Source organism: Stegostoma tigrinum, chromosome 1, assembly GCF_030684315.1.
Source record: "Stegostoma tigrinum isolate sSteTig4 chromosome 1, sSteTig4.hap1, whole genome shotgun sequence".
Lineage (NCBI taxonomy): Eukaryota > Metazoa > Chordata > Chondrichthyes > Orectolobiformes > Stegostomatidae > Stegostoma > Stegostoma tigrinum.
The window spans coordinates 162594874-162609234 of NC_081354.1; the positions used below are offsets into that span (position 1 = coordinate 162594874).

Sequence of the window (14361 nt, forward strand, 5' to 3'; positions counted from 1 at the left end):
GTCCTATTTCCCAGCATTTGGACCATATTCCCCTCAACCTCCCTAGTCATATACCCGTCCAGATGTCTTTTTAAATGTTGTAATTGTACCAGCCTCCTCCTCCACCTCTGGCAGCTCATTCCATACATGCCCCACCCTCACCGGAAAAAAAGTTGCACCTTGGGTCCCTTTTAAATCTTTCCCCCCTCACCTTAAACCTATGCCCTCTAGTTTGGACTCCCCTATGCTGGAGAAAAGACCTTGATTATTCACTGTGTCCCTCATGATTTTATAAACCTCTATAAAGTCAACCCTTAACTTCTGACACTCCAGGGAAAATAGTCCCAACCTTTTTAGCATCTCCCCACAACTCAAAACCTCCAACCCTGGCAATGTACCTGAAGGGTTCAGAAAAGATTTACAAGTTTTTAAAAATCTATTTCCTAAAGCAGGGAGACCAGAATGAAACTCAATATTCCCAAAAGTGGCTTAACCAATGTCTTGTACAGCTGCAACATGACCTCCCAACGCTTTTATGTATGACATCCTGAATAGTCATGACAAGGTAGACATGGAAAGGCAGTTTCTTATTGTAGATCAGTCCAGAACTTGGGGATACTTTTTAAAAATTAGGTGTCATCCTTTTGGGACTGATCAGCAGAGATGTTTTCCAATGGCTGAGACACGTTGGAACTCTGCATCAGAAAAGGTGAATACTTAAGGATATTCCTAAGACACAGATCAAATCATGTTAAAGCAGGAGTTTGAAGGTTATCCATGTAGATGGGAATGTGGAATTCAAAACACAGAATTAGCTTTGACCTTATTGAATGACAGAGCAGGTATGAGGACTTGATGAGCCCTTATGATGCTGGTCATTAATAGCCATTGCAGTCCATGTGGGTAGATAGGCACAAGGCTTTTAGAGAGTTCTGAAATTTTGTACCAGTCACATTAAAGGAGTGGTGACGTAACTTTAGATCAAAATAATCTATAGCTTGAAGAGAAATTGCAGTTGGTTGTGCTCCCCTGCGTCTACTGCCTTGTCTTTCTCAGTGACGGCGATTTTAGGTTTTAGGAGTGCTGTCAAAGGTGCTTTGGTGAGCTGCTGGAGCGCATCTTCTAGTTGGTACACGCTGCTATCACCGTGCATCAGTGGTCAAGGAAATGATTAGTGAAGGTGGTAGGTAGTGTCCAGATGGAAGGATGTTCAAACTGCACCCAACCAGGCAAGAAGAGCGCATGCTGTTAAATTCCTGACCTGTGCCTTCTAGACAGTGGAGAGACACCAGATAAAAAGGAGGCAAGCTATTTGCTATAGCATTCCTGACCAATTCTTGTAGGAACCATATTTATAAGGCTCATTTGGTTTCTAGTCAGTGGTCATCTCCCAGCAAGTTGCTATATTAAGGAATTCTAGTGACACAATTGAATGTAGAGGGGAGATGGTTAGAGATTGCACAAATGCACAGCTATGATAGTAAATGATTTTGTGGAGGACATCTATAACTGATTTATAGATGATTCATCATTGATAGTCAATATATTGTATTTACCACTGAATAGGTCTAGTCCCAGGCTGGATATTGGAATGTAATTAAAGCTAGTGGTATCTTACCAGTGGTTGAGGTGTTACTAAAGATGGAAAACAGTGCATCCTCTTCAAATGAATTTTGTGCAGTTGGCTCAATGGAATCTGGTGTGATAATGTGGCAACTTGCATATTTCCAGTGTTCAGAGAAGAAATGGGAACGACCCCAGCTTCTTTAGTCTATCCAAGGAACTGAAATTCCTCATCTTTGGCATTATTCCACTGATGTTTCTCTGTAAACTCTTCAAAACCTACAAGTACAGTATTTCCTACAGTGATGTGCCCAGATTTTGACACTGCATTCCAGCTGGTGACAAACTGGTGTGTAATGTAAGTTAGGATAACTTCTTGGTGTTTTTATTCCCTTTATTTACAAAGTCTGGTGGCTGTTCTGCAAGTCCCAACACTACAAATTGGTAGGTGATAATGGGAACTGCAGATGCTGGAGAATCCAAGATAATAAAATGTGAGGTTGGATGAACACAGCAGGCCCACCAGCATCGCTCCAAGATAATAACCCTGCAACCGCAGGAAATGCTACACTTGCCCCCACACCTCCTCCCTCACCCCTATCCCAGGCCCCAAGATGACTTTCCACATTAAGCAGAGGTTCACCTGCACATCTGCCAATGTGGTATACTGCATCCACTGTACCCGGTGTGGCTTCCTCTACATTGGGGAAACCAAGCGGAGGCTTGGGGACCGCTTTGCAGAACACCTCCACTCGGTTTGCAATAAACAACTGCCCCTCCCAGTCACAAACCATTTCCACTCCCCCTCCCATTCTTTAGATGACATGTCCATCATGGGCCTCCTGCAGTGCCACAATGATGCCACCCGAAGGTTGCAGGAACAGCAACTCATATTCTGCTTGGGAACCCTGCAGCCCCATGGTATCAATGTGGACTTCACCAGCTTCAAAATCTGCCCTTCCCCCACTGCATCCCAAAACCAGCCCAGTTCATCCCCTCCCCCCACTACACCACACAACCAGCCCAGCTCTTCCCCTCCACCCACTGCATCCCAAAACCAGTCCAACCTGTCTCTGCCTCCCTAACCTGTTCTTCCTCACCCGTCCCTTCCTCCATCTCCTACCTACTAACCTCATCCCACCTCCTTGACCTGTCCCCTCCCTACCTACACTCTCTCCATCTTCAGTCTGCCTCCCCCTCTCTCCCTATTTATTCCAGAACCCTCACCCCATCCCCCTCTCTGATGAAGGGTCTAGGCCCAAAACGTCAGCTTTTGTGCTGCTGGGCCTGCTGTGTTCATCCAGCCTCACATTTTATTATTTACAAATTGGTAGGTGTTTCTATTCTATTGTTGAAACTTTTTGATAAGGTTTCACTAATGCATGCAGGAAATTAATAGCTAACCATTCTGGTAATAACCTTCAGCTACTGAAGCCACCTAATGTTGTCAATCTCTCTCTCTCTCTCTCTCCTCCCCCCCCCCCCCCCCCTCCAATCTACTAATGCAATGATGTAGATTATCTGATTTAGAGTTTAGAAAATCAAGAAATTCAGTATTGAGAAGTTCACAACTATCTGACTGCCCTGAACAGCTATAGCCAAATGAAAAAAGAAAGAAACTGACTGCAACTCTAAATCTTTGACTTTACATTTGTTGGAGTAGCATTAGTAGACTATAGGCTTGCTCTTTCATTGTGTCCAATTTTGGGTCCCACCCCTCAGGAAGGACATACTAGCCCTGGAGCGTGTCCAGCAGAGATTCACACAGATGATCCCTGGAATGGTAGGTTTTAAACATATGATGAACAACTAAGGATCCTGGGATTGTACTCAGAGTTTAGAAGGTTGAGGGGAGATCTAATAGAAACTTACAAGATAATGCATGGCTTAGAAGGGATGAACATCAGGAAGTTGTTTCTGTTAGGCGGGGAGACTAGGACCTATGGGCACAGCCTTAACATTAGAGGGGGTAAATTTAAAACAGAAATGAGATGACATTTCTTCAGCCAGAGAGTGGTGGGCTTTTGGAATTCATTGCCACGGAGTGCAGTAGAGGCCAGGATGTTGGATGCCTTCGAAGCAAAGATCGCAGAGATCAACAAATTCTTGATCTCAGAAGGAATCAAGGGCTACGGAAAGAGTGCAGGGAAGTGGAGTTGAAATGACCATCAGCCATGATTTAAGTGGCGGAGTGGACTTGATGGGCCAAATGGCCTTACTTCCACTCCTCTGTCTTATGGTCTTAGAGGAGAGAGAGCGAGAGAGACAAAGACATGACTGGTGTGGCTTAATTGAGGGTCACTGTCTCAGGCAAAGGGACAACTTGATGGTAGCCTGAGCTGATGCACGAATTGAAATCAAGCATCGCTCTGCATCACAAACCAAGCATCTAACCAATTAGTTAACTGATACCCTTCATGTTAATCAACAAATGCATATAGCATTACTCACTAGCTTCTGGATTTTACCACTGCAAGCATTACTGTATTTTAATATCCAGGCAAAAAAAATATTCAAATTATAGGATTTGAAGTCTAACAGCTTGTTAATAATAATGAAATGTCACTCGTTTTAGTTTGTTAAGCCTTTAATAATGAGTTTAGAATTTTTTCACTTTAAACAGACAATCAACTTGAAACTAGATGAAAATACATACATAAATGTAACTATGATTGAAATTAGTTCTTTCCTTTCCTCTGCTAATGTAGTGTAGATTTGCTAGGAGTCCTTGCTGCCTCCCTTGGTCTGATGTCACTCACCTCACCTGGAATTTTGCTGTTTTGTCCAAGGCTGTAATGAGGCTTTAGTGAAACCCCCAACCTTGGCGTCAGTAAGTTGTTTAGTTATACAAATCAATCAAATCAATAATACTGTAGAAAAGGTTAGTTTAGGACAATTACATCACAAATTCATACATCAAACTGGCTGAGGGAGTCAGTTTTATTTTCAAATGACTACTGCACCTATATCTTAAGATCCAAACCAAAACTGATGGCAAATTGTGTCTCTCATTTAACTGAAAGTAGCAGCTTTCCCTCCTTGTTCCCTGCATCACCTCCAAGTCTCTACTTGTAAACTTATTTGGGGAGGGATGGAAGAGAGAAAGATACATGGAGAAACAAAATCAGTGTAGTCAAACTTGATTAATTGTTGTAATCATTTCTCGCTGTCAACCTCTATGAACACTGCTATTAAGACAATTTGCTATATTGAAATTAATCATGATTAACAAGATCCAATTGTTATTATTATCCCTTCCATCAGTCTGAAGAGATGATGTCCTGACTTCAATGTTTCAGTGTTGTATGGTACCACGCACTGGGACAGAATTGGAGAAGATCTAACCCAACTTGCATGACCATCAGTGGAAGCAGCATAGAGAACTAAGTCATCCCACAACCAATGGATCAGTTGTAATCTCTGCAGTCTTACTATGTCCTGTCATGAATTGTGATGGGCAAATAAACGACTGGCATGAGAGGAGACTCCAAAGATCCCCATCACAAATGATAGGGGAAAGCCAGTGTCAGTGCAGAATAAGTGACTGATACGCTCACACTTGTTTGCCCTATACGCTGACTTGATGATCTATCACACCCTACTCCTCAATATCACAGATACCAATCTTCAACTAATTCGAGTCATTCCAACCGCTACCAGAAATGCTGGGAGCAGTGGTTACATCTTGGCAATAGCACTGAAGACTTGTGCTCCAGAACTTGCTGCACCCGAGCCAAGCTGGTTCAGTATAGCTACAACACTAGCATCCATGTGATGTAGATAATGACCTGGGTCTGAACTGTCCACAAAAAGCAGGAGAAAGCCACACTGCCACTTACCTTCCAACAGTCTACATTTGAAATCAGTAAAGTTATTTAAGGATTATGAAGCAGTACTTGCTCACTAACGCCCAGTTTCAGTTCTGCCACAGCCACTCAGCTCCTGATCTCATGACAGCTTTGGTTTAGACATGATTAATATATTTAATATTAGAATGTGCTTTAGAGATACACCACCAGGGCATTGCCCACACTAGGTCAGACAGTACATTTCAAATGAAATTTGTTTCCTTTCTGGAATTAAAACATAAAAGGCATTCTCTAACTGGTTCAAGAAAACAAAATTCTAAGCAACAAACTTGATATTTACAAAAATGTTCTTATCCACATCAGTTCTGGAATAAAGGTGAGGAAAACACAAACTCAAACATACAAATCTGAGCATACTTCCCCGCAATTTGAAGTAGCAGCATCATGCTAGTCATGGGATACAGATTCCACCACAAGTGATACATCACAGTGCCAGAGTATAGTTTTAGCTATTTGCCCAAGGAGCCAAAAACAAACAAAAAAAAAAAAAAGAGTGCTTGAGCTAACTTCCACCCATCCTATAAACCTTGCAGAAAATGCAAGAACAAAAGGTGCATGCTCTCAGTTAGGAAAATTGCAAGACAGCACAATAAGCTGAGAGTGGTTTCCACCCCCCACCCCCCCAAACTTAGTTTTGAAATACATGAACCTGGTGAAAACTTCAAGATGTAAAACAAAACACAAATAGCAGTGACAACAATGACATTTTGTATTTAGTGTGCCTTTACAATAAAAGCAAAACATTATGCACCTGTTAAGAAATATAAATAACTCACTTTCAAGGAAACACTTGTTTTCTGCTCAAAACTCTGACACTGGAGTTACCAGTTATTGTATGAAATGAAATAACACTGAGTAAGGAACTTCCCACACCAAACTTCACTCAGGCAACTGTGAAAGTTCACCTCTTGAATCTTACAAATAGTTCACAACAGATTTCAAACTATTCAAATCAATGCCAAAGATCATTCAATTGATTCTCTTAACACCATTATTTTCTCAGCATTGGTTGGAACCAAGTGTAGCTACTGAGGAATCTATGATGATTTATGGGTTTTGGTAGATTCAAAGCTCAATTCTGCCCAATTTCTACAAAGCTGCAAATTTATAAAAGTTAAAAGAATGTTGAACTGGACACCTAAATCATGTCAAAGGGAGTCATACTCAAAATGCATTATCTTCTGTTCAGGCTACATCTTCATATTGTATCCAATTCTAGATCCTGAAATAAAAAGGAAACAAAGCCAAAGAGGCTAATCAGTGGCAAGTGGAATTCAATCTGGGTAACCATAAAATGCTGTACTTGGGCAAGACAAACAATGGAAGGGAATACGTGGTGAATTGTAGACACTGGGAAGCACAGAAGTTTACATGTCCATTGCTTCATTAAAGGTAGCAGAACAGATAAAGTAGTAGAACAGGTAAAGTAGTATATTGGATATTTGCCTTTATGAATCAACACATGGCATTTAAATTCAGCAGTGATGCTGGAACATAAAATATTGGTTCAGCCACAGCTATTGTGTGCAGTTCTGAAATCCATATTATAACAGGAATAGGATTGTCCTGGAGAGGGTGTAGAGATTTACCAGAATGTTGCCTGGGCCAGAGAGCTTTAGTTAAGAGAGAGCAAAGAGACTGGGGTTGTTTTCTTTAAAACAGAGGAAAGAGGGGCATGAATCATTTGTGTAGACATGAAGGAACTTTCCCTTTGGTGGAGGGATTAATGATGAGAGTCTGGAAGTGCCAGTGTTGGACAGGGTCAAAAATCACTTGACACCAAGTTATAGTCCAACAGATTTATTTGAAGACACTATTTAATGGCTGGCAGACTCCCTGTTTAATCTTTAATCAGTTAGAAAAGGAGATGCAGGTTTCAATTGATTAAAATGCAAACCCCAAAATTTCTTTTAAGTCACTGTCCTGAGATAACTAAAGTTTTATCAATGTGTACAAGACATGAGATCTCAGGCCAGACAATGCATTTTAGGTGTGAGGCGTTGTCTATGTTTTAACCTGGAGACACACTGGTTTTATTTCCAAAGCAGGTATTTATAAAATGCTCCATTGACTGACTGTCAGTCAATGGCATGGTGTGGTGTCAGGCATAAACTGGAGATTATTTCTGAATGGTTGATCATCTTCAGCTGTAACTACCTGGTGATGTTTTCATTAGCTATAGAATTCATATGTATCTCAAGAAATACTTCTGGTGAAAATATACTTTATTTAAATGTTATCAGATCTTACATAAAGTAGCAATCTTTTGCTGACAATTTCTTTCCATGTTCCAAATGTACAAGGCAGATAATCAACAAAAATGTTTAAGCCACTACAGTATATTCAAACTTTCAATTCCGATGAAAGGTCATTGACCTGAAATATCAACACCACTTCTTTGTCCACAGATGCTTCCTGACAAGTTAAGACTGTTCAGTAACTCCAATAAATCTTTACACAAGTGGACAGACAATCTGAACAGACTGATGTCCTTTCCCTGGATTGCAACTGGGGAGGTTTTCCTGATTTGTTTGAGATTCAGAAATTCCTCTATCGCTATCCAAAACATCTCCTAACTGCATGTCTGCAGGGCACAGCACGACTACCATGGATATCTGGGCTAAGTGTTTTGGGGTGGGGGTAGGGTTGGTGTGGAACAAAATGAAGGAAAGAGAATATTCAGCTAATGAGTAATGTGGGGATTAGAAGGGCATTAGCTTGAAAACTGGTCTGAATTTGTATGTAATTCACATTACAGGATGGCAGTCTATTCTGCTCCCTACCTGAGTCCAAGGAAACCCGGGATTGGTAGGTGTCAGTTTTAGTGAATGTTGCTCCAAGTAGTTATTACACATCAAGTTGTTCACAGGAAAGGAATGGAGAAACATCACACTGGTGACGACGAAATGCATCATTGGGCAGGGAAAACACTTCATTGTGGAACCAGTCATACTGTACTAGAGCCATGCTGTCAACATAATGACCTGAACAGGGAAGCAGTTTCATTCCTTGTTGTGAGGAACACTATTCCTTTCATGGATATTAAACTGCCAGAATACCATCCAGTAATTCTGCCACTTCTGTAACATAACCCATATAATTCCAAGAAACAGCCATCATGATCCAAAGTTCTATAGGTAATTCATATTACAGAAGAATCTTAACACCAATTAGTTCTCTAAAGGTATCCGAGATCATTCCTGGTTAGTGCAGGAATGCGCTGACAGAAACCTTGAGCTAATGAGCTTTCTAAGTACCTTTCCCCTATTTCTTCAGAGCCAATATTAAAAAACAAAGCTTGCAGCCCATCAGGCCAAACCTTGGATCAACAAATTCTTTTTATAGCACTCAAGGCTGCAGAGTGGTAACCCAGTTTTAGAACAAGAGTATCTCTTGGAGTTTGAACAGCCCCCTACCCCACAGGTTATAGGGATGGGCACAGGCTGAGGAACAGCCGGGAGTGGGGCTGGACATCCATGTGGAAAGGAGACAGTGATCCCTTCAGCGCTGTTGCAATATCTAATCATAGGATAGTGCATTCTTTTAGTTTTCCTCTCCCTCAGTGTTTTGACTTTGGCCTTGTTAGTTTTTGTCAGACGTTCAATTGTTTGGTTTTTGTTGTCCTCTGCTTTCTTTGCAGCTTGCAGGCGCCTTTTCCGAGCACGTTCAGCTCGCTTCACCATCATCTCCTCTGTCATCTCCTTCACTTTATAGCCCATGGGCAACTCCAGGAGGGGTTGACTTTGCTGTTTATGTAGAAGGGCACGCTGCACAAACAAAAAGAAAAATCTATTGGAGAACTTGAATCAACAGTTTAAGCATTTTAATGCCATGAGTTACCTGAGGTACACTTCCCAAAGGCAAGTTTGAAACAGATTCAGTAGCAACTTTCAGGGACTGGATAAACTTCTGAAGGGGAAGTATCGAGAGATTGATGGGATTTTGAATACTTCATTTAAAAAACCACCCCAATCTCCTCCAAGGAGAAGTACTCCAGCATCTTTCAAATAAAAAAAGGAGATTTATTGTTTACGCTCAAAATCGATCTCAAAGCAGAATGCATCAGAAATACTCCCAAACTGAGAGGGGGGAAAACAGAGAAGTTTGAGTCAAAAAGCTCTTTGGTATGGAGGAACGGTCATTTTACACAAACATCAACTCGGCTTCACTCTCTACAGATGCTGCCAGACCTGAGTATTATCAGCACATTGTTTTTATTTCAGCTTCTCTGCTCTCCCCAAATAAATAGCAAAGGTCAACAAAATTGACATGCTTCAAATTGGGCCAATGCAGTGATTTACAAAAGTTTAAAGTTCCTTGCTTTTGTACTCTGTTACAGTACACAAAGTTAAAACTGAAAATTCAAAAGTGCTTTAAAATCAGCCTTTTTGTCCTATCAAGTTCAAATATTTGAACATATATCTTTCAAAATGTTAGTTTTTGTTGTCGCTTTCTTTCCAAATGCACTTCAAACTTGCTGCATTATTTCAGCTGCCACGTGTCCATTTCACCAGCTTGTTTACTTCCTCCTAAAGCTTGTTACTAGCCTCCTCCGTTTTGAATGTTGCAGCTGGCAAAGAAAAATAATGTTCAGGTTATTGATATTAAAATCATGAGGTATTTCTAATACAGACACCTTGGGGAATACTACTGCTCATTTTCCTTCAATTTGAAGGATGATTTCAATACTAATTTGTCCCTTAACCAATTTCTGTATCCACACTGCCAACATCTCTAATTTTACAGACTTCAATTTTACTACCAAGTTTATTTATGAAATGCTGACACAGTTCATGTACATATCATCGTCTACACTAACTTGATTGACAGTTGGCTAATTCAGAAGTCAAGTCAGTTAAATGAAATTTATATTTAAGAAAGCCATAGCAGCTGCCACTTGATAACACACATTTCAGACTCCACAGTGGCTGACTGAAACTGAACTATTATCACATTCATGAAAAGGAAGTTAAGCCATTAACCACGAAATCTAAATTTCTGTGGCAAGCTTAATGGAGCACGAACATGCACAATCGTGCAAGTTCTTAAAGATAACATTGAGACTAAGGACAAAATACCATCTGCGAGAAGCAAACAGTTGAACTGTGCAGACCAGCCAAAAGTTCTAGAAATACCTAACTTGTGGCATAACTCTTAATTCCCTCAAACTGGTGGCCAACATATACAGTAGTAATCAGAGATAATGGGAACTGCAGATGCTGGCGAATCCAAGATAATAAAATGTGAGGCTGGATGAACACAGCAGGCCAAGCAGCATCTCAGGAGCTCAAAAGCTGACGTTTCAGGCCTGGACCCTTCAGTGTTATACATTAGTAACATGGTCAATCATTAACATGCTGTCATTTTACATGCAAGATGTGGCCCAACACTCACTTGCCTAGCTGTCAGCAGTGATTCATCAATCTCCTTCTTTAATTCTCCATTATCATCCAACTCTCCCTTCTCCAAAGCATCCAGCCATCGCTGCTCCTCATCCTGTTCTGGCTCCTGAAGGCTTTCTGAATCCAAGTCTGGTAAAGGCGATGGATCCAAATTGCTCTCCTCATCTGCAAATGTTATAAATAATTTTGATCAAACTCAACTTTTTACTTTATTTACTCCAACCGTGAACATATTAAGGAGGGACTAAGGATAAAAAGGAGAAGTGCATCACGCCTTTTTTTTTGTTGATAAAAGTTATTGTTGGTGTCTTTCTCCTTAACTCTCTGTAACAGATGTGTTGTCACTGACATGAGGGGTCTGGAGAATTCTGTCAGATCTTTTATGACCCTGCAGTTGAAATTAAGTGATACAGCAACCATTAGTGATTCTAGAACAAACCCCACCAACACCACACCCCCCACCCCACAAGAATGGGAAGCAGAAAATCCACTTATGGGCAATAAGAAGCAGGTATAAATAAGGTTATGGAATTAGTGCAGGCCTGGTAGCCAAAGGGCCTGTTCCTGTGCTATACTGTACTGCATTATTCGTTTGTTTTAAAAAAACCAGCAATTTGTGAAGTGGACAAACTAGTTCAGATTCTCCACACACCAACAAATTTATCTTATTCAGCAAATGGTTAGAATGGAATAAACTACCCAAGATTCATTGGCGCTCTTGAGAATTAGAACATTAATTGAAGAGAAACATTTGTAGAGCTACAGGAAAAAGGCAGGGTTATGGGACTAGTTGAGCTGGTCTTGAGAGCCAACAAGGATCTAACAGGCTGAAGAGTTACCATAAAAGGAGCACAAAACAAAACTGTTCTGACTGTATTAAATCACTAAGTTGCATCATTAATTTTGAAAGAAGTAAAAAAATGCAAGTTTGTAGTGAGCATCCTTAATAAAATAAATTGCATGTCATGAAATTGCTGGCTTTATGCCATTAATGCAAATTGAACTCACTGCTGGTAGGTGGCTGATGTGATTTAGTAATGGTGTGATTTATGACCCTGACAAGATACTCAATCAAACAGCATCAGAAATAACAGCAAAGTTCTGAAGTCTCACTCAAGAAGATAGTAAAACTTGCATATAATTTTTTAAAAAATTGTTTGATCCAGCCTGGCAGCATTTTCAGTTTGTCTTGTCATTTAGCCTCCATTCAAGTTGGAGATTAGTCATTTTCAGAATGCAATGCAGTTTTAATTCTCAGAAATACAAAATTAGCTAATTTATTTCAGAAAATAATTTTGAAACAGAGTTAATTTGGAACATGGCACAGTGCAAATAAAGCAGAATTGATATGTAAATAGCAAGTAAATGGGCTTCTAAAACTTTAAATTTAATGTTGATATCACTATTTGTGCACCTTCTCTGCAGGTTTAAGATTCTTTCCTCATGCTGGTCTACTACCCCAAAGCACTTTGCACAGTATGATCCGCATGCAAAACAAAGATTTTCACTGTAACTACATACATGATAAAAATTAAATCAAATCCAATCCTGTTAAGTGTGACATGCACTTTGATAGGATGAATGAGGGAATCATATTCCTTGAAAAATAAGTCTATATGGGATATGGGTTCATTGGAATTTGGGAGCACACAGATTCACAAGTCTTTATAAAAAGTAGCAAATAGCTTAAAAATACCATACAAATAATAAATAAAGGAGTGAAGATCATTGTAAGACAACAGAATTTGGAAACAGAGATCACAGCGTGGAGCTGGATGAACACATCAGGCCAGGCAGTATCAGAGGAGCAGGAAAATTGACATTTCTGAAAAAGGCTCATGACCGGAAACTTCAACATTCCTGCTCCTCTGATGCTGCCTGGCCTGCTGTGTTCCTCCAGCTCCACACTTCTGACTCCAGCGTTGGCAGTTCTTACAATCTCAGAATTTAAAAACAGTCAAAGTTACATTAAAATTATATGAGGCCACATTTACAGCATAGTGCACAATTCTGATTATTTTCTTGCTCCCTTTATCCAAAGGGAAGGGGGGGGGGGGGGGGGGGCGCTTTTTTCATAAGTTCACGTCAAAGTTGCTGACCCGAAATTCTCTAAAGACCAACTACTGCTGACTCAAGGTTTCTTTGCAGCTCAGCTAAGAAAATCCTGATAAAATAGGCCTTCAGAAAATGCTCCCACAGGTAAAACCGACCAACTGATATAAGCTACCATACAGGAGAGCCATTGGCCTAATGGTATGGTTGCTAGTCTATTAATCTAGAGATCCAGGTAATATCCTGGTGACCCAGGTCTGAATCCCACCATGGCAGATGGTAAGTTTGAATTGAAAAAACTTTGGAATAAAAAAGTGTAATGATGACGATGAAACTATTGCCAATGGTCAGGAAAACCCATGTGGCTCACTAATGCCTCTCAGTGAAGAAAACTGCCACCCTCACCTGGTCGGGCCTACACGTAACTCCAGATCCAGATCCAGACTTTTAACTTGCCTCTAGGTAATAAACACTGGCCTAGCCAGCAATGCCCATACCCCATATGCCAACATTTAAAAAAGCCTAAAGCTGGTGAGGGTTGCAGAAATATACAGGAGATTAAAGCATATTCCTTGATGTCTTTTCAGATCACTACAGTGCACAGACTTACCCAGCCACGCCCGATACTGGTCCAATGGCACTTCATCTGGTTCATCATCAACCATCAAAGGAGAGGGAGATTGCTTCAGCTCAGAGGCCAAAGAAAAGTGGGGCACACTGACATGAAAAATAGTTAAGAACTACATGTGCAGTAGAAGTCAAGTCAAACACTTATTATAAAACAGAAAAAAAATTTGATCAATCTGCTTCATTTCTTGGTCAATAAGTCATCTGTGGTGTCTATATGTGACCGTATCACTTAGTATACTTACTAACCAACAGTAGAGACAGAATACTGCGAATGAACCAGTCTACTCCAACATTACAATGGTACATTTCTCACTACCCTAGCCCATGGAATAATTGGATAATTGATTTGGAGTGGCATTCCACAATAAATTCTGGGATTTTTTGTTTTAAATCTTTGCTTAACTTTGTTTCAGGTTACAGATAATAAAGGGAAGGCCATGTTCATTATCCATTGCTAACTGCTCTTTTTAAATGATTGCTATGGCGATTCAAGAAAAACAAAATGGTTTGCTTAAGATGGTATTAAGAGTTAACTGAAATGTGTCCATGAATAAAGTTGACCAGAGACGGGTGGCATTCATTTAAGTTAGCAATTTTTCAGGTACAGCCCACAAATGGAATTCAATTTCCATTGACAGCAATGTAACTTCTAACAACTGGACTGCTTTTCCACACCATAGCCACTATCCTACCTTGGAATTTTAGAAATTATTTTACAGAGAACCCCAGAAATTGAGAAATTGAGTTTCCCTGTGAGGACAAGCCATTTTCCTCTAAAATGACTCCTTACAAATATAGGAGCATTCCTTGATAGGGTCAAAAGAAGCTTAACTATTAAAAAGCAACGTGTAATACGATCATGAAGA

General features: G+C 40.3%; 1 protein-coding gene across 1 annotated transcript in view; it reads right to left on the reverse strand.

Annotated features, from left to right (window-relative positions):
• Window positions 1–4207: 4207 nt before the first annotated feature.
• The window catches only part of ino80b (INO80 complex subunit B), a 33583-nt gene continuing 23429 nt past the window's right edge, over window positions 4208–14361 (reverse strand). The window contains exons 3-5 of the mRNA XM_048537574.2: window positions 13476–13582; window positions 10806–10978; window positions 4208–9178 (exon numbers count right to left, since the gene is read on the reverse strand). Coding sequence (XP_048393531.1) covers window positions 8720–9178; window positions 10806–10978; window positions 13476–13582 — 739 coding nt within the window. The 3' untranslated portion in view covers window positions 4208–8719. The remainder of the gene's footprint in view (window positions 9179–10805; window positions 10979–13475; window positions 13583–14361) is intronic.